The 22,006-nt window shown below is 36.6% G+C and overlaps 1 protein-coding gene and 1 pseudogene across 1 annotated transcript; one reads left to right on the top strand and one right to left on the bottom strand.

Annotated features, from left to right (window-relative positions):
• The window catches only part of LOC116134161, a 29,721-nt pseudogene extending 15,127 nt beyond the window's left edge, over positions 1-14,594 (bottom strand).
• Positions 14,595-21,553: 6,959 nt separating this feature from the next.
• Positions 21,554-22,006, top strand: LOC116134160 (probable 3-hydroxyisobutyrate dehydrogenase-like 1, mitochondrial). Its single transcript, XM_031419844.1, has one exon. It carries the CDS (start codon positions 21,554-21,556, stop codon positions 22,004-22,006), a length of 453 nt encoding a protein of 150 aa, XP_031275704.1.

Genomic DNA, 22,006 nt, shown 5'->3' with positions numbered 1-22,006 from the left:
AAATGGAATCTATATGCATCGTCGAGTCGTGGACGCTGGGCCTGGCTGTGTCGCGCCTGGCCACGAAGTTCGGTCGCGACTTCACCCAACCACCGGTCACCTTTACAAACCATCCAGCCAGCAGCACCTCCTACCAAGTGATCACAATTACATACCTAACAAGCACCACATAAAACATAAAACGCAATCAATTTTGCTAGTTCTATTATGAGAAAATCCATTGTACAAGCCGCCATGTTAGCTATTGTTTTTACGTCTAGGGTTTTTGATGGGCAAGGAGACGGTGAGGGGCAAGAAAAAGAGAGAGGAAAGTAAGAAGTTTACTCTAGACGTTTAGGAAATTCAAACGGCATTAGGTTAAGAGGTGGAATTTGATTAAATTTTCTTATATAAGAGGGTTTTGTAATGCTCCTAAAATTAACATGTGATTCATAATTTTAGAAAGAGCCGATTTTTCCCACCCAAGGTTTGCCTTAATGACACTTTCCCACAAAAAAGAGTTTTAAAATACCACTTTCCCACTCAACATTTATATTCCGTTAATATCTAAAATATACTTCACTTTCTCAGTCGGTGTTCGGTGAGTTACTAGGAGCCAGGGTAAGAGAGTTTTTGTAAAGTGGAGACTGGTGATCGAATGGTGGTGACCGATCGAATATTCGCTATCAGAATTCGTCGGAGTCAACTAAAAACAAGAAACCCTAACTTTGTAGTGGTTGGCAATCGACGGGAAATCAGGTGCTGAAGTGAGAGTGGTTTTGTACAGAGAAGACCAGAGGTTCAAATGGTGGCGACGGAAAGAATTTTCGCTAACCAAATTGGCCAGAATCGGCTTTGGTTAGTAACAAAGCATTAACTTTGGGTGAGAAAGTGGTATTTTAAAATTTTTTGGATGAGAAAGTGTCAATAAGGCAAACCTTGTGTGGGCAAAAGTCGTTTACTCTTTTAGAAAGACCAAGAAATTAAACCTTTTATTTTTGTATGGTGCTCTTATATTAAACCCTATTTCTAAATAAACCTCGTTAAAATTATTAAAATCATCTAAATATATAAATAAACCCTATATATTTCCAAAGATATATTTTTAATTGGTATTTCAACCAATGTTCTGAAAACTAGACTAGGACTCGACTCGGTCAAAGGCCCAGTTTCTGGTTTTTACGGTTGGACTAGTCTGACCGGCGAGTCGCCTCGGTGATGTTAGCAAAAAAAAGTGATAAGGGTAGTAGGATATTTGTTAGAATTCTTCAGGTCTTGACTGGGGTAAGCAAATGGTAGGGAGATAGGTTTTGCTCAAATCGTATTCCATTATTATAAAATTTGTTTAAGTCTTTTATGTTAATCTACTTTGGAGAACGACCAAATATGTGATCTCAAACCTATTGTGTCAATTTTTTTTTTTTTTTTTTTTTTTTTTTTTTTTCTCAAAAGCTTCCAAATCCCAAGTTGATTAGACTTATGTGGCACCAAAGTGCAAATGTTTAAGGAGTTGATCTAGTTATAAAATGTTAATATCTTATATATATATTTATGATTAAAATTTAGGATACAACTTGATGTATGACATTGTTATATGTTGTGACAGACCCAATCTCACAGATTAAACTAACGGTAAAAAAAAAAAAATAATAATAATACACACAAAACACATGATAATTACGTGATTCAACTTTTTAACTTACGTCCACAGGCAAAGATAAAAGAAGAATTTCACTAACAAAACCGAGTATACAAAATTTGGTAAAACTCTCAATCCCAAAACCTAATACACCCAATATCTCTCACACTCTCTATATTTTCCTCTCTAACTCAATCTTTCAGTCTCTAGTGTTTGTATTGCTTGAGAAATGTGTGTGTTGATTTTGCCCTCAAAATGCACCCATATTTCTATTGAAGGGAAGCCATTTCATGTCAAAATTTACGGGGCAAAATACCTAAAATTTTGCTTCCAATTTGGTAGCATTAAATGCTCCATAAGTACTCCAATTTGAAATCTTTGAACATGTGTGAATGTGAGAAAAAATGTTCATGGCTTTAATGAGCTATAGACCAAAAACATGTGAACACAACTTTGCAATATTTAAGCTACTTTTTCTACATTATATTACTTCATCTTCTTACCAATATAAAGGCTCAAGGGAAACCCTAGTTATTATTAAGCAAGTCCATGTGATTTTACTTTCTGTACATATTCATGAACCTTATATCAATATTCTTGAATCTTGATAGAGAAAGGCAATAAAAGATTCTTGACCTCTGATGCGGGAAGGAATTAATCAAAATTCTTAAAATGTCTTGACCGGGATAGGCAAATGAGACAAGGCACAAATAAGTCTTTCCTATGTTCTGGATGCCTTTTACGGGTCTTGCCTAAAGTTTTTTTTTCCAAAATTTATGATACAATTGTCTTTCAAACTTTTTGTGGTAATTTTTTTCAAAAGCTTGACAGACTGTCTTTCAAACTTTTGTTTTAATATTCTTTCCACAAACCTAATATACTCAGGGGCGTTTGGTTCATGGAATGTTGGATTATTGAAAAGTTAAATTACCTTGAAGATTATTGAGAATCATTAAGAAAATATGTTTGGTTAATTGGTGGGTATGTTATATTAATATGTTTGGTTGAGAGAAATAAATGAGTGAGTATGTTATTTAAATTATTGAATTGTCCTCTAATTAAATATTATTAACTCCCCCGCATTTAAAAACTTAGCAAAAACAACCCCATAATAAAAGTTTTGAAAATCAACAAAGCACCCCTACCAACCCAGCCACTGCCGGCCGCCGGCAGTCGGCAATCTAATGGCGCACGGATGGCAAAAAATGGCCTCCATGCACCGTATGACCATTTTTGGCCAGAGATCTGGCTAGAAATGGCCAGACATGACAAATCTGGCCGTCGATGGATCTGACCATTAACGGCCAGATCAATGACAGATCTGGCCATATCGACGCACGATGGCCATTTTCGGCCTTTCGTGCACTGTTCTAGCAGTAGGCCGCGACGGTGGTTGTTGGCGGTAGGCGACGGCAGGTGGGTAGGGATGGTGGCTTGGGTGGGCTGCAATTTGTTTTGAATTCAAGGGTAATTTTGTCCAAAAAGTTAATTAATTGTGATGAAATAGTAAAAGTCATATTCACGTAAATAAATTTAAAAATAAAGGCATTATTGTCCTAAAATTTAACTAATAAGGGATAGAATTGTAAGAAAAAAAGATAACCCTGGTAATCTTAGAATACCTAAAAAAATGGAGGTAATCTGAAAAATGGAGGTAATCAGATTACCTCCAATATTACCAATAGTAACCACTATTGGTATTTGAAGATTACCAGTATTTTATATTACTTGACAACCAAACATAATAATAAAGTAATATAAGATGACTTAACCCTAGTAATCCCTAATAACCCCCAGCTAAACGCCCCCTCAATGGTGCGTTTGGTTCGCAATCATATAAGATTACTCTGGTAATCTTCGTTTAATTTTCAAGATTCCCTTGTTTGGTTTGGAAATAGTGTTTACTATTAGTAATATAAGAAGTAATCAGATTACCTTGTTAGAGAGTGTTACTAAAAAATTGCTGAGGTAATCTGATTTTTATACCTATTTTGCCCTTAATTAAATACCATTTCGGACATAATTGCCCTCAAATGTCTACCAAATAACCATTACCTAGACCCCTTACATTTGAGAATATAGTTAAAACACCCTAGCCACAAAAAAGTTTAAAAGTTAACAAAATACCCCCAGCCACCCAAGACCACCATCGGTTTGGCTATTTCTGACCTTCAATCTAGCCGAAAACAACAAGATCACGACCACATCTTTGGTCGTGAAACAACCTTCCCAGTGCACGATCGGTTAAATCTAATCGGTGCGCTATTCCGACTACTGTCGGTGGCATCGGCGATGGTGTTTGGTTGACGACAATGGCTTGGGGTAGGTGGGGGTGATTTTGCTACAAATTAAAGTTTTATATAGTTGAGGTGTTTTAGTAAAATTTCAAATGTTGGGGTTTAAAAAAAATGATTCAAAAAATAATATTATATTAATATTTTAAAAGGAGGACAATTTAGTAATCCATATAACATATTCACCCATTTACCTCCCACTTAAACATATCAATATAACATAACCACCAATTCATTCCAACTTAACCAAACATATTTCCCTAAACATTCTCAGTAATCTTCAAAGTCATCTATATTTCCATTAATATAACATTCCCCAAACCAAACACACCCTAAAGCCAAGGATTTTCATTTTAGGGGCTTCTTAACCTTTCCGAGCACAGTACAATCTATACCACTCACCGGTAAGAATTAAGAAATGAATATTTAATGACATCTGTAAGCATCCGAGTGATCGTAGTTGAGATATTTATACTTCAACCCTCCGCTATACGGCTACACCCGAACAGAAGTGAAAGAGTTTGAAACGATGGATGAAAACTACATCAGTAATGTAATCTTTTCATGCTCAGCTCAGCTAGAATTAGGACCTCAAAAGTTGTAATCACAGCGCTAGCCATAACCTTGATGAAAGTACCTTAGTTTGTGAGAAAGGAAGTCAACAGTCTAAATTCGGCCAGGTGGGGTTCCTCATAATCAGTAGGCATAAATTACCAGCAAAAAAGAGTTGGTTTAGAGAAATAGAACTGTAACATCCACAATCCTCAAATAATTTTTATTACCCTGAAAAGAGAACAAAGAGTTTTTGTTGCATGCCAAGAACCTCTTGCCCCAAAAGGAAAAAAGAAAAAAAAATCAGTTCTTAGATTGCACAAAAGTCAAAACACGCTACAACTGCCAAAAGAATCCTGTTCAAAGAGAGAATGTTCCACCAAAAGTAACAACTCAAAAAGAAGAGTTTACATCTCCCATTTTATTCTTTAATTGGGGAGAAATCATCTTATACACTTGTGTACCAACATAGTTCTCGGCCATTGGAGGAGATGAAAAAAAAAAAAAAAAAGGGATATAAAAGCAGAATGACAGGCCACAACCTGAGGCTAGCAACCAACGACAGGGTACCCTGATTGCACATTCGATCCATTACTCATTATACACGCCATATGACCATAAATTAGGGTGTTTAGCGTGATGGGTGTAAAAAGGCTCAAAATAAAGCGTAGAGAGATAAAATAAACTGCAAATGTACAAAGTTAAATTGTTGAAAATAACTTATCAACACCAAGGTATTGGGAGTGAGAGACTGCAAGGAGTGTAGCTCCCATGCCATAACTGTCATTTGAGTGCTCAATTATGATGTTCTTGTAAAATACATTCATATTCCAATATTCATATAAAAGTTGAAAATACAATCAATTTTATCATAAAATCTCCATGGAATATATGCGGAAGTAAATGACAAACCTCCAGCCATAGCAATTGTTGTTTAATCTTCTTGCTCCTTTAAAATACAGGATCTTCCACTGACTGCAATTTTAGAATGATGGTTTTGGGAATCTAAAATGAAAATTGCGTCTAATGGGGACCTGTAAAGTCTCCTTTTTATATGTAGTTGTCTTTCCATCAAAGACAACTACCCAAGAGAAGAGACAGAACCGTATGACCACATCAGTCCACATCAGCATAAAAGTGTAGGACTATAATGTAATTATATTAAAAGTGTAGGACCATAATGCAAAAAGTCTAACATTCTCCCACTTGGTCCAAACTTTTATAATATAATCCAGAACACAAGAGATGTATATGTGGTATGTTCAATTAGAAAGAGGAAACTACATGAATCATAGCAGGAAGTCCATTTTAAGCAAGTATTACCTTCCATGTATTAAAATGCAATTTTTCTCTTTCTAAATAAACGCTTAAATGTGGAATATCACTTTATGAACAAACCTTAAATGTTTGTTCCAGATCCCTTAGAATGTTTGTTTGTCTCCAACCAAAATGTATACAACTTAAAAGAGAAAACAAACTAAATTACAAAGTTTCAGACAATGAAAGTATTACCTCTCATAGTGACAAAGCGAGACATAGTCCCATTTGAACAACATGATCCTTGAACGTCTTTGGTGGCATACCTTTTATTAGAGGATCAGCAATCATCTGCTCAATATGTATATGTTCAATGAGCACTTCTTTGGGTTTAACATGCTCCCTTATTGCTAAGTACTTAATGTCGATGTGTTTACTTCAACTTCCACTCTTATTATTCTTAGCAAAGAATACATCAACTGAATTGTCACAATATAACTTTATTGGCCTAAAGATAGACTCAACAACTCCAAGCCTAGAAATGAAACTTCTCAACCAAATACCATGTGTAGTGGCCTCAAAATATGAAACAAGCTCAGCTTCCATGGTAGAAGTGGCAACTAAAGATTGTTTGGCACTTCTCCAAGATATAGCACCTCCGGCGAGCATAAAAACATATCCGGATGTTGATTTTCGAGAATCAACGCAACCAGCGAAGTCTGAGTCTAAATATCCGACGACTTCTAAAATGTCGGACCGTCTATAAGTAAGCATGAAACCTTTAGTTCCTTGAAGATACCTCATGACCTTCTTTGCAGCTCTCCAATGATCCAAACCTGGATTACTTTGATATCTTCCTAACATGCCAACTGCAAAAGTGATGTCAGGTCTAGTACAGACTTGAGCATACATTAGGCTTCCAACAGCTGAAGCATAAGGAATAGTTTTCATTTGTTCCTTTTCAATCTCAAGTGTAGGACATTGGTTCAGATTGAATCTGTCACGCTTAACAATGGGTGCAACACTAGGTGAACAATCTGTCATCCTAAATCTCTCAAGAATTTTATTAATATAGGCTTCCTGAGATAGTCCCAAAACATGTTGAGACCTATCTCTATGAATCTTAATGCCAATGATATAAGACGCCTCACCCATATCCTTCATACTAAAATGTTGAGAGAGAATTTGTTTCACCTCATGTAGCAAACCCAAATCATTGGTTGCAAGTAGAATATCATCTACATATAACACAAGAAAAATGATTTTACTCCCACTGACCTTGTGGTATATACACTGATCCATGACATTCTCTACAAAACCAAATGAAGAGATAACAGTGTGAAATCTTAAATACCACTATCGGGAGGCTTGTTTAAGTCCATAAATAGACTTCTTAAGCTTGCAAAACAAATGCTCACCATCACTTGAAATGAACCCATCAGGTTGTTTAATATAAACCTCTTCCTCCAAATCTCCATTGAGAAAAGATGTTTTCACATCCACTTGATGTAAATCTAAATTGAAATGGGCAACTAATGCCATTATGATACGAAAGGAATCCTTTTTAGAAACTGGAGAAAATGTTTCTTTATAATCTATTCCTTCCCTTTGCGTGAACCCTTTGGCAACAAGTCTAGCCTTGTATCTCTCAATGTTGCCTAATGAATCCTTTTTTGTTTTAAATACCCATTTACAACCAATATGTTTCTTTCCAGTAGGCAACTCAACAAGGTCCCAAACCTATGTTCATAGCTTGTCTATCATGACATTATTCCACAACTCAGATTTACTACTGTTCATAGCTTGTAAAAATGTGTCTGGATCATCCTCAATACCTATGTCACAGTCAAACTCTTGCATATACACTTCATAATCAGTAGGAATTGCTGATCTCTTTATTCTAGTAGATCTCCTTAATGTTGTATCAACAGTCTCTTGTTGAGACTGTTGCACAACTGGTTGTTTCTCTTGTAGTGGAGGTTGTTCAAAATAATCTTCTAAAACAATCTCATCGTGGTTCCTCATTCCCACTGACCACATCATTTTACTGAATGTAGGAGCATTGTCTAAAACATCAATTTTCTCAAGGACTGAGTCTCTGATTTGATCACTCCCACTGACCACATCATTTTCAAGAAATTTGGCATTTCTTGATTCAACAATTCTATTGGAATGGTTAGGACAATAAAACTTATATCCCTTGGATTTTTCCGCATATCCAATAAAATATGCACTAATAGTCCTAGGATCTAACTTCCGTTCTTGTGGATTATAAACTCTAACTTCAACTGGGCAACCCCAGATGCGTAAATGACTTAAACTTGGTTTCCAACCCTTCCATAATTCGAATGGCGTTTTGGGAACCGCCTTAGTTGAAATGCAGGTTTAATATATACGCTGCAGTTTTGAGAGCTTCAATCCACAAAGAATGAGGAAGTTTGGAGTTACTCAGCATACTCTGTACCATATCCATTCATATTCTATTTCTCCGTTCTGCTACACCATTCTGGATGGTGTGCTAGGCAAGGTGTACTGAGCCACTATACCTTGCTCTTGAAGAAATTAGCAAATGGACCAAGTGTTTGTCCTGTACCAGTGTACTACCATAGTATTCCACCTCTATCAGATCTCACGATCTTAATTTGTTTTCCACATTGTTTTCTACTTCTACTTTATAATTTGAAAGCATCCAACATTTCATCCTTGTGATAAAGCAAATAGAGATACATATTTCGTGAGTAATCATCAATAAAGGTGATGAAATATTCTGACCACTAGAGCTTTGTCAAGGCAACAAATATTATATGTATGATTTCTAAAAATTCGGAACTCTTCCTAGCACCCTTCTTGGATTTGTAGTCTACTTTCCTTAATGCAGTCTACACAAGTATCAAAATCAGTAAAGTCAAGAGTTTCAAGAACTCCAACATTTACAACCTTTTAATCATATCAATGGAGATGTGTTCTAATCTCCTATGCCACAAAAAGAAGAGTTTTCATATATAGTACGTTTCAACCAGGGGTAGCATGTGAAGTCATAAGACTATAAGGAACAGTATCACTTAAATGAATTTTAAACAAACCATCAACCAAAGTACAATTTCCAACAATAGAGAGTTCTTAATTAAATTAAAAGAACTACCATAAAAGTTGAAAGAGTATCCACAGGTCAAGTTTAGAAACTAAAATTAAATTCCTAGAAAAACTAGGAATATAAAAGGTTCGTTCCAAATCCAAAGCATAATTAGTATTAAAATAAGTCTAAATGTTCCAACAGCTTCAAACGTGAAGGCATCCTATTTCCCGAATAGATGTTGCATTCACTTCCCAATGGCTTCCTTTGATCCAGAAAACCCTGTATGTTATTGAAACATGGATGTAGAACCAGAATCAATCCACCAATCATTATGTGAAACAGAAATCAATTAGATTCATAACACACAAAGAGAGAGTACCTTTCTGTCAAGCCAGGCTCCTCTTAGGACAATCCTTCTTCATGTTTCCCGTCGTTTTATAGAAGAAACACTTGAGTATGTCCTTATTACCTTTGTCATAACCTCATGCAGCTTGCCTTTTCCCTTCCACTTCTATTCTTGTTTGAAGTGTACTTGACATTCTTGTCACCAGATGTGCAGTTTCATTCACTTCCTCAACAGTCTCCCTCCTCCTAAACACACATGGTCAAAAGCTCATTGATTGACCATTTATCCTTCTGGGTGTTATAAGATATCTTGAAAGGAGTTAATGAGACGAGAGAGAGTTCAGGACTAATGCACCAGGAAATCATCATTAATCACCCTGAAGGGATCTAACTGAGCAGCAATGTCCTCCATTTTCATAATATGCTCACGGACTCCTTTAATGCCAGAGAACTTCATGGATGTCAATCTACTCATTAGGATGCTACCTAATGCCTTGTCTGATGTTTCAAACTGTGCATGAATTGCATCCATCAGATCCTTGACATTTTACATCTGGATCGACCCACGGATACTAGTCATAATGTGAGATTTGATAAACATCACGCTTAAACGGTTGGATCGCTCCCACCGTTCATACAAAGCAATCTCAGCTTGAGAGCTAGTATCTATAGGTGTATGTGGCTCTTCCTTACGAAGAGCAAGTCAAGACAATGCACCCTAATGAAGAAGGATAGCCTCTTTCCAGGATTTGTAGTTAGCACCATTTAAACTAGGAACCTTATCCTCAACCATCATCAAAGTTTGATCAACTGGAGGTTATCAATAGCATAATCACTAAATAAATTAGAGGCACAAACATCAACAACAATTATAAGTTTACCAATGTAAACAAATAAAAATTATAAATGAATCAACATATCATAAAATCTCCCTGTGGGTAAAGACATTACATATATGATTCATTTTCCTTTAAGATGAAACTAGAAATTATTAATATTTCATAAACCTATGGGCTAATTAAGAAATAAGAATAATTTCTATTTCTCCCTATAATCATGAAAATATAACATTCCCTGTGGGTAAAATGATTATTTAATATGATCAACTACAAAATGATGTTATTAACCTTAATATGATCATAACTATATTACCTAATGCATATATTATCATAATTTAGATGCTGCGGCTACTCTAAATTAATCAAATATATCGCTCATAAAACATCAAAAAATTTATAAAATGAATTATATTATATAACACAATCAATACAAGTATACACATTATTTATGCATAACAAACAAATATGACATAAAAACCCTCATATACGCTGTCACCGAATCCCACGCGCCACCAGACTAAACTGGCGTGTCCCTAAGCGCCTTCAAGCGCCGCCAGAAGGCAACACACTCCACATGCCTTCACGCGCCTTCACGGCACTACCACGCACCGTCACGCGCTAAGTAACATTCTCACGCCCTGACGCAAGCACAAGTCCTTCACGGGCAGCACGTGCTGGTTTGAACTGGGTCGGTTTGACTAGGTCGGGTTGACCCAGTTTGGTCCATTGGGCTTGTCTGAACCGCTTGACCAGTTCGTTGACGGTCTGACCGTTGACCAAGGGGTTTTGGATTGGTTTGATCGGGTCATGACTATTTTGACTGTTGCACTTGATCGGGTCAATTTGACCCATTTATCCTATTAGGTCGGTTCTTCTTGACCCGTTTTCGCAACCTTTACCAGTTTTGTAGATTTCAACAGCCCGATTCCGGCCATTTTTCCAGTGTTTTAAAGGGGAAACTTGATGTGGACATATAACCTATATCGGTGATCCCAAATGACAATTTCGTCCTAAATCGGTGCGTATAAAGGCTTCGAAAAACCCAAATGATAATTTCTAACCAAAACTTAAACTAGCAAACTTTGCAACCAGAACTCCGTTTTGGCAATAATATACCGTTGGAAAGATTTTCAACAAGGATTCCAATGACACAAAATCGAAAACGTTCTATTTATAATAAAAGTTATGCTTGATTTACAGTATGGGTTTTAATTGAAAATCCCCATTTTATGCAATTTATTCAGATTTGCAACAAACATTCTTGCTAGGCAGAGATTCAAACAATGCTCTGATACCAAATGTAAAATACATTCATATTCCATATCATATAAAAGTGATAATACATCAATTCATCATAAAATCTCCATGGAATATATGCGGAAGTAAATGACAAACCTCCAGCCATAGCAATTGTTGTTTAATCTTCTTGCCTCTTTAAAATACAGGATCTTCCACTGACTGCAATTTTAGAATGATGGTTTTGGGAATCTAAAATGAAATTGCATCTGATGGGGACCTGTAAAGTCTCCTTTTATATGCAGTTGTCTTTCTATCAAAGACAACTGCCCAAGAGAAGAGACACAACCATATGACTACATCAGTCCACATCAGCATAAAAGTGTAGGACCATAATGTAATATATTAAAAGTGTAGGACCATAAAGCAAAAGTCTAACAGTTCTTAGAGACTCCTCTCCAGCATCTCCTTGATCATGCTCTTCATGAAAGAACTAAATTTCGTGTAGTGCTCATACAACCCGCCATCTAAAGCTATTACTGACTTCGTTTTTCCCCACTTTCACTGGTCTCTACTAATTTCTTTAGGATACCAACAATGCCTGCGGCAGATAAACGGGCACCGCGAGTTGAACAATGTCACAGAGGGCACAATAACTTTTCTCATTTTCAGAGAGGTATTGAGTATCTGACACATAAAGAAACAAAAAGTAACATATAAGACAACCCATATTTTTTCTACTAATATTATTAAGTCTAAATGGTGATCACTGTGCTCTTGGTTATCTTGTTTGAAGCAATATTTTTCTTACATAAAAATAACAATAAAAACAGATTGGGAAGCTTTCACTTGAAACCGAGAGTTTTTAAGTTCTTGGCTTATTTATCTGATCCAAACAAAAAAGTTTTCCAGAGAAGAGAAATATTAAAAAAAAAAAAAAAAACCAATAGGCTAGAAAAATAATTCCTGGGCTTTCGTCCAACATTATTGACAAGGTATAATGCCTCTAATATATCCTTATAATTTTTTCCCAACCACTTTCAAACTAAAGATGTATCATGATGCATTGGCGACATGTCTGGAGTCCTGCATGTTCCATAAAACAATGTAACAGCTCCAGAAGCACAAATATCAAGGACAATAATGGGTGATACTATTTCTAATGGAAAAAATTAATTCTACCATGATATACCTAAAAAAGACATGCTAAAGATCACGCATTCCTACCAACATGATTAAAATGTAGCTGAAAATACATCATTAACAGCCACAAATTGAGTATAATGCAACACATTAAATACTTGCAACCTATTTGATTCTAAGAATAATATGTTTAATCTAGAATATTCTGAATGCCAAGAGGCCATAGAAAAGTTTGTTTGCAGTTAGAGGTCATATCAATGTAGTGATGTCTTTCTTATATGGATTGCAGTGGACTTTCTTCATAAAAATAAAAACTATTTGAAATGAAAAGACAAGTTTTGACTATTAAGTAACCATTAATTCTAAAAAATTAAGTTCTAAGAAATGACAACATTAGTATCTAAGCCTATCAAGTTATTCCATAATCAGACTGAATTTAATTAATGGACTTATCATGCAGTCAACATGCACAACACAAGTAAATCCAAATAGAGGAAATACATGACCCAAAAGAAGGTATATAAATTCGAAGAGAAAGAGATTGATAGCAGAAAACCCACAAACAAATGGCACACCTCAATATGAATGGAATTTTCAGTTTTAGTGGAACAGTACACCAAAAAAAGCAGCTTCTTCAGCCATCTGGCACAAAACCTGCGCACAATTTCTCCCAAATACACCAGAGATCACTTTTCAAAAATCTGCAAGTAACAGTCACTGATGTTATGAGTCCATTACCACTATATATGCATGAACATCTCTTATGCCTTAAAAAAATCAGAGCTGAGCAGAGTTACGTCAGAAGGATCAATCAGAGTTCAGGAAGCTGTGCCGCCAGCGTTGTCACGTGTCAAGGACAGAAAGAGTAAGGTGCATCAACTTCAGGTAAAGCTTTGGCTAGTCAGTGGCTGGAGCCACCCACCTGCCCAAGCCCTGTGCGATTTAAGGATATCTATGTGTAATCAACCAATAGGAAGCAGGTATGAATTGTACAGCACCTGTCTACTTGCAGACTTGTAATCATTACCTAGAAACCTCTACATAAATAGAGGCCTCTCTTCTCATTTTCGGGATTCTGATAATATTCTGAAAACAAAAAACACTCACACTCTCTCCTGTATTTTATCTTCTGATCTCTATAGCGACCTGATTGTAATTTCCATTTATAAAAAGCAGTGGACGTAGGATTTGCTGAGAGCATCCGAACCACTTTAAAAATCATCACTCGTTTTATTATTTCATTTCCAGTTCACGTGTAGTTCCTAAGTCACCTAGCGCTTTGCACGTGCGAATACTTGGCCAAAATCCAGCATCCACAATCTCAAATCGAATAGGGAAGAAAATATAGCTACCTGCTCTCAGGGTTCTAACTTTCGACATCTAATGCTTGATATTTCTGGTAGCGGAAGGTGCGATGACCGGAAGTACCCCTCATGTTGATAACCTATAGCAATCAACATTCTTTTAGAAATAGAACATAGTTCACCATGAAATGATGATATTAGTTCACAACAATGAAAATGTACAACAAACATTTGAGAAGTAATAACCATTTCCCCTAATTAGGTAGAAGGCCATGCCACTTAGAATAGCATGTGCTCATTCTACATATGCTGCATAGTTCTAGTACCCAAGATTACGGTAGCACCACATCGATTTGAGTATCTACCTCCAGCTAATGTTCCAATGTATCATTCACTGCATCTCACAGTATGTAAAGAAACCCACACAACCAGGAGACATTTGAAATAAGAAAATATCTAATGCAATATTATAAAGAACATTACTCAGAGAAGAGAAGAAACGAAGAATTGAACCAAACTGGACTTACCAAGCTGCAACACGCATATCAAGACCAACTTTTCCATTGCTTTAGTCAATTCTCCAACTACATCTTGTCCAACCTACAACAGCAAGAGGACCACAAAAAATAACTGTCAAATATTATATTAGACACATTGAAAAGGTGATAAATTATTAATACAGCATACAATAGAAACTATAACTATCATACATGCTGAATTTGACTAATGCATTTTAGACCAGCAATATCGGATATCATTGCACAGATATATGAAGGACATTGCCTACCTACGAAACCAAGCATACTTCAAACATTCAAGAATGTATTAGAAATAAAACAAACAACCGTCGTGCAGCCATTATTACCCAGTACCCAAAACCTCTCTCTCAAGTCAACACATTATTGCATGGCTACTAACATACCTTTCCATGTGAGGCCCACTATCTAAACTTGCATGAGGGTCAAAACTCAACCAGTACAAATAGTTTTATTAACTCCTTCTGTCAGCTCCACATTGTATCCTTCTGTCCCTTCTGCTTTTGGATAATACAATTAGACCTATCTGCATGTGGATGGGCAACTGCATGAAGTCTATAATTGCTTTTTTTTTTTTTTTTTTGTTTTTTTTTGCCTTCTTTTTCACGACTCAAATGATTTTGGTTTTAATCTAGATTACAACTTAATTTTTTTCTTTCGATAATGTATATGTTCAGAGAGCAAAAGAAACAGAGGAAAGCTAAAAATTGGGGCAAAATATCGACTAAATTTATTGAATAAAAAATGGTTTCTTATATACAAGCTTAGTAACTCTAGTTACATTTGAGCTGAGTTGAAGTAAGCAAAACTAACTACTAACCAACTCTAACAACTAACCAATCTGATTAACCAAAATAACTTACAACCTATTTTGACTAAACTACCCTTATATTTGCAATACCCCCCTTCAAGTTAGAGGGTGGTAAAGATCCAGCACCCCCAACTTGTACAACAGATGATAATGAAGATGCTTGCTGAGGGCTTTAGTCAAAATGCCAGCAGACTGTTCAGAGGAAGAGATATGGGTAGTGCTGATGAGTCCCTTCTTAAGCTGCACCTTAACTATATGGCAATCAATGTCAATTTGTTTGGTTCTTTCATGGAACATGGGGTTGGAAGCAATGTGGTTGGCTGCTTGATTGTCACAATGTAGAGTAATAGGAAGCAAACTGGACAGACCAAGTTCGTTGAGTAGCTGAACAATCCAAAGAATTTCACAAACCGTAGATGCCATAGCCATGTACTCAGCCTCTAAAGAAGATTTGGAGATAGTAGCTTGGCGTTTGGATTTCCAAGAAATCAATGCAGAACCGAGAAACACACAGAATCCAATAATGGATTTGCTAGTCATCAAACAAGACCCCCAATCAAAGTCACTATAAGCTGACAGATTCAAGGTGTTGGCAGCAGGGAAAAATAAGCCTAAACCTGGAGCTGATTTCACATACTTTATCACCTTGAGAGCTGCTGTCATATGTGATTGCTTGGGTTGGTGCATGAACTGACTTAAAATGTTGACTGAATAGCTTAGATCAAGCCTGGTCATGCACAAATATAAAAGCTTTCCAACCAATCTCTAGTAAACAAAGGGGTCAACAAGCAAATGATCAATACCAAAAGGAAATTGACTATCATATGCTGCCGAAGTAAGTTTCAAATTGGACTCCATTGGAGGAGCAGAGGATTTGGAGCCAGACAAGCCAGAGTCAGAGATTAATTCAAGTGCATACTTCCTTTGACATAGGCTGATTCCTTTAGAAGATTGAGCCACTTCAAGGCCTAAGAAATATCTCAATACTCCCAAGTCTTTTAGCTTAAATTTGGACTTAAGCAACTCCTTAGTTTGATCAATCATGGCCTTATTATCTCTAGTTATTACAATGTCATCTACATACACTAATAATATGACAATATGAGATTGATCTCGTCTAAAAAACAATGAATAATCTAACTTGGACTGCTGGAATCCTCCATCCAAAATGGTTATGGTTAGTTTATAATTCTAGGCTCTAGAGGCTTGTTTCAAACCATATAAAGACTTATGAAGCTTGCATACCAGGTCCTGCCCCCCTACTTTGTAAAACCTTGTGGCAATGTCACATAAATCTCTTCTTGCAAATCACCTTGCAAGAATGCACTGTCAACATCTAATTGGAAAAGTGGCCAATTATTCATGGAAGCCAAGGCCAAGATGGTCCTAACTGTAACCATTTTCACAACTGGAGAGAAAGTTTCGGCATAATCCATACTGACATGCTGTGTATATCCTTTAGCAACCAAACATGTCTTGTATCTTTCCAATGCACCATCAGCCTTTTATTTGAGTTTATAAACTCATTTACAACCAATAGGGACCTTGCCATTAGGCAAAGGTACTAAAGACCAAGTTTGATTATGCTCTAAGGCCTGGATTTCTTTATCCATGGCTGCTATCCAATTCTTGTCCTTGGAAGCTTGGGAAAGGCTTGTGGGTTCAACCAGGGATAGTTTGGATAAAAAAAGCCTTATAAGACGGTGATATATGATTATAAGAAACAAAATCAGCAATGGGATATTTGGAAAGATGTGTTGAAGTATTTTGAGGTAATGTAGGACAAATAAAATCATTAGTCCAAATAGGAGGATGAGACTGTCAGTTGGACCTTCTTGGAACAGAAGAAATTGCAGGTTCAACATAATGGGATAGTTTTAAATGTGAAGGATCAGACCCTAAACAAGGAGCTGAAGGAGATACGGGGGAAACAATAGGAGTTGGAGGAGCTGATCCTCGATCAACAGAGGAATAAGTGTCTGAAGAACAGGACGGATCAGGATCTAGAACAAAGAAATCAGATTCAGGAGGAAAAGGAACTTGGGAAGACTTAGGTAAGGCAAAAGGAAAAATGTGTTCATAGAACACTGCGTCTCGGGTGACAAAGATAGTATGAAAGGATAAATTATAGAGAATATATCCCTTTTGTGTAAGAGAGTATCCTACGAAAATAGTAGGGATAGCTCTAGGGGATAATTTGTCCTTAGAAGAAAGGATTGATGCATAGTCCAAAGATCCAAAAACCCTTAAATGATCCAATGTGGGACGTTTTGAAAAAAAATGCTTCAAAAGGAGACAAACCTTTAAGAACAAGTGTTGGCAGTCTATTAATAATGTACACTGCAGTTAGAACACAATAACCCCAAAAATGAGTGTGAATGTGAGAGTGGATTTTCAATGCCCTAGCAACCTCTAGAATGTGTCTATGCTTTCTCTCAACAACGCCATTTTGTTGACGAGAATATGGACAAGTGCTTTGATGTATAATTCCCTTACTACTTAAAAGGTCATGACAATTCTTATTGAAGAATTCTAAACCATTATCACTTCTAATGCATTTAGGAACCAAGTGGTATTGTGTTTGAACCATTTGAAGGAAGTGTTTAAAAGTGATAAAGGTATCGGATTTGAATTGCATGAGAAACAACCAAGTGACCCTAGAATGATCATCAACAATTGTGAGAAAGTATTGAGCATTCCCAAGAGTAGGTGTTTTATATGGCCCCCACACATCCGTATGTAACAAATCAAAATTATGCTTAGAATGTGAAGTGCTATGAGGAAAGGGTGACCTAGTTTGTTTAGCTAGAGGACACACAAGACCATGAAATGAGGGTAATGCAGTGTGTTCAATAGACTTAGACAATCTAGGATGAACAAGTGGCAAGGTTGAATAAGACACATGTCCTAACCTTTGATGCCATAATAAATTTGTGAGATAAAGATGTAGTCATAAGTGAAACAGGAAAAACAGGCCTTTTATTCAATTGCAAATCATGAGGTACAACTTTTGATGAATGTAAAACATTACAAGTAGATTTATTCAACTTTCCTAAAGACATAAGGGACGAAAATGACAATTTTGGATCATAAAAGTAAAGGCCTTGACTATGCTTACCAATCCCCTTCAACTTGCCATTGCAAAGATCCTGAATGAGGAAAAAATCAAGATAGAAAGTAACGAAACAATTGTTAGAAGCAGCAAGTTTTGAAACAAAAGTAAATTGTTATGAAAATCTGGGACATATAAGACATTTGGTAAGTGTAGGTTATCATCTAGAGCAACAAATCCTACATTTCTAACATATATTTTTGTTCCATTCGGTAAACCTACAAGGTATTTGGAAGAACGTTCTATGGCAATGGAATATTTCAACATAGACTGATTAAAAGTCGTGTGATCAGTTGCTCCAATATCAATTATCCAGTTATTTTCATCAAAATATGATAGCAAGGCCACAGAATTACCTGTAAGATTTGCAGTTGAAGGTGATACATTCTCCTTTCCTAGCAACTGAAGAATTTGAGTATACTATTCAGTAGTCAAAATTGGTCCAATTGTTGCATCAGTGTTTCCAATATCGGATTTTCCAACATCTAACGACTCAGAGCTCTGCACTTGATAAGCCGAAGCTTTTGATTTAGAAGTCTGTCCCTTTGTGAATTGATAGTTAGGTGGATATCCATTTAGCTTGTAGCAGGTTTCACGCTTATGTCCAGGGATGTGACAAAACTCACACTCGATATATGGTTTTTTTCCCTTATACTTCTGTCCCTGACTTTGCCCTTTACCATTTCCATTATTATGTGCATAAATTGCAGTAGACACTTCTGAATTCAAACTCATTCCAACCATAATTTTTTGACTCTTATCTTGATTAACAATAGAATAAGCTTGTTTCACTGTCGGTAAGGGGTTCATAAGCCAGATTTGACTTCGAACCATGGAGTATGAATCATTCAGCTGCATAAAAAATTGTAACACTTTTTGTTGATTCAAATGCTCCAAATAGGCCTTTGCCGAAGCACTATCAGGTGTAGGTAAGTTCATCAAAGAATCAAGCTCATCCCAAAGTGACTTGAGCTTATTATAGTAAATGGCTACTGTAGTGGTTCCTTGGGTTAAATTCACAATTTCCCGATGAAGAGCAAACACTCTAGTTCCGTTCACTTTGTGGTATTGTTCTTTCAAATCTTGCCAAACTTGTGCAGCGCTTGTTGAATAGACTATTCCATTAAAGATTTCCTTTGACACCGAATTAAAAATCTAAGCAAGGACCAATGAATTACACCTCTCCCATTGTGGAATCAAGTTAGAGTGTACAGATGACTTAGTGCAGGTGCCATTAACAAACCCTAGCTTGTTCTTAGCACACAGAAAGACTGTCATTGCTCTACTCCAGATGCCATAATTTTCAGAACCAATCAACTGTTCTGAAACCAATACAGATCCTAGTGTGTCTGATGGATGTATGCAAAGCAGTGAGGTGGAGTCAATTGAGGGAATATTTACCCCTTCTGTCGAATTCGCTATAATATCTCTTAAACTTCAAAACCCAAGTCGGATCAACTAAAGACTATGAAATATGAAATTTAAGAACGAGAAGAGAAATTGACAAACTCAAAGCTTCTTCAAATTTGTCTAAGATGCAAGAATGGGCTTTAATTGACCTGGGTTTTGATTTGAGAAGCGGAAGTTTGGTGCTCTAATACCATGTTGAGAGAGCAAAAGAAACAGAGGAAAGCTGAAAATTGGGCAAAATATCGACTGACTTTATTGAATAAAAAATGGTTTCTTATATACAAGCTTAGTAACTCTAGTTACATTTGAGCTGAGCTGAAGTAAGCAAAACTAACAACTAAGCAACTCTAACAACTAACCAATTTGATTAACCAAAATAACTTATAACATGTTTTGACTAAACTACCCTTATATTTGCAATAGTATATGGTACTTTTAGCCATATGTGGAAATATTTCAATGCTCTTCACTTTGTGATATTTGGTGAGAATTTGAATATGAATGCTTCGTAAGCTTTCCAGTCCTGGAACTATTTTGTGGCAATAAACCTGAAAGATGTTTTGACTTATTATTAATATTTGTCATAAAATTGTACACTTCTGACAAATACTTTTCTTTGTGTGTATATATATGAATAATTATCATTTATTTTGCTTGTGCTACCATTCAAAGCTTAGAAGAAGATATCAGGGATGTGTTTATCGGACAGGATCCAAGCAGTCTCTTTTATGGCCCATTTGAAAAAAACTTTGCATTGTTTTGCTCCTAGATTTCACTCTGTAGTTTCAGCATCCATAGAATCAGTTATGGAATCCAGTTGAATACATAGTATAAGGATCATGCATTGAACCTTGCAATATCATCAATTTTTTTATTGCAAAACTATTTAGTGGTTATGAAGATTGTTATCTGCAAGGTCTGTTTGCCTTGACATTTCTATGGATTGATTCTTTCATGTCCCTGTTGGGTTCATTAAAAACAATTTCATGGATTTAATTCATGCCTTTGTCTCGGTCTTTCTTAACATTTTTAAGCAGAAACCGATGTCTCCCTTCAAATTTTTTTACAGTTATTGCACTCTTTTCCTTTTGTCTAAATATTTGAGTTTAATGACCTGATCTCTCAAATTAAAACTTTATGGGTGAAGATGTTGAAATGGGAAAAAAATTTCAGGTATTATGCTGGCTCATCGAGATTTTGAATAATCATTCTTATAGCACTATTATTTTCTTCACCTATTGGATTCATTCAGTTTATTGGTTTTATTTACTTGGAATGGAAACTCAATTGTTCTAATGCAATGCAACCATTTTGGGTTGTGATAAAGCCAAATTATGTATAACTTGGAAGAGTAAACGACTTTTTCACACCCAAGGTTTGCGTTAATGACACTTCCCCACCCAAATTTTATATTCCGTTAATATCTAAAAAATACTTTAGTATCTTAATCGGCGTTCAGCGAGTTATCAAAAGCCAGGGTAAGAAGGTTTTTGTAGAGTGGAGGCGATAGATTGAATGGTGGTAACCGATTGAATATTTATTGTTGGAATCAGTTGAAAATCAGTAAAGAATAAGAAATCCTAGGTTTGCGATGGTTGACAATTGGCGAGAAATCAGGTGTCAAAGTGAAAGGGGTTTTGTAGAGAGAAGACCGAAGGTTGAAAATTTTCACCGCCGGAATCGGCTTTGAGTAGTAAGAAAATATTAACTTTGGGTGAAAAAGTGGTATTCTAAAACTTTTTGGGTGATTAAGGCAAATCTTGGGTGGGAAAATGTCCGTTTACTCAATTTGGAATCGTGGAAACTTAAAAGAGGACCTCGCTGGCCGATCGTATAACGAGTGTTGTGTCTAAAAAGTCCCTAAAATTAAAGTAAAATTACAACTTCTACCCAATCTGGATCATTTTGATATTGATAAATGATAACCATGCCACTGCCACTACCACTCCTACGCTCTTACTCTCACCACGCTCGCATTTTCTCAACCTCCATCTCACTCCTAAACACCCTCCACCGATCAATGACTACCGCACCGGTCACAGAGCTCATGAGTCCATCCAACACTCGCGTGGGCTGGATTGGCACAAGCATAATGGAGCGTTATATGTGCGGTCACTTACTCAAAGCCGGCTATACAGTCACCATCTTCAACCGCACCATCGCCAAAGCTCAACCACTCCTCGACATGGGAGCTCACCTCATTGATTCCCCCCAGGCCGTCGCCTCTGAATCCGACGTCGTCTTCTCCATCGTCGGATACCCCTCCGATGTTCGCCACGTCATCCTTCACCCCGCCTCCGGCGTCCTTTCTGGCCTCCGTCCTGGCGGAATTATGGTGGACATGACCACATCTGAACCTTCACTCGCCTGCGAGATATCCGTCGCAGCCTCCTCCAAAAACTGCTCCGCAATCAATGCCCCTGTCTCTGGCAGATATCGCGGTGCCAAAAACGGGGCTGTTGTGGGGTGGTAA

This window comes from Pistacia vera, unplaced genomic scaffold, assembly GCF_008641045.1.
Source record: "Pistacia vera cultivar Batoury unplaced genomic scaffold, PisVer_v2 Contig283, whole genome shotgun sequence".
Lineage (NCBI taxonomy): Eukaryota > Viridiplantae > Streptophyta > Magnoliopsida > Sapindales > Anacardiaceae > Pistacia > Pistacia vera.
This window is presented reverse-complemented; position numbering and strand designations above follow the sequence as displayed.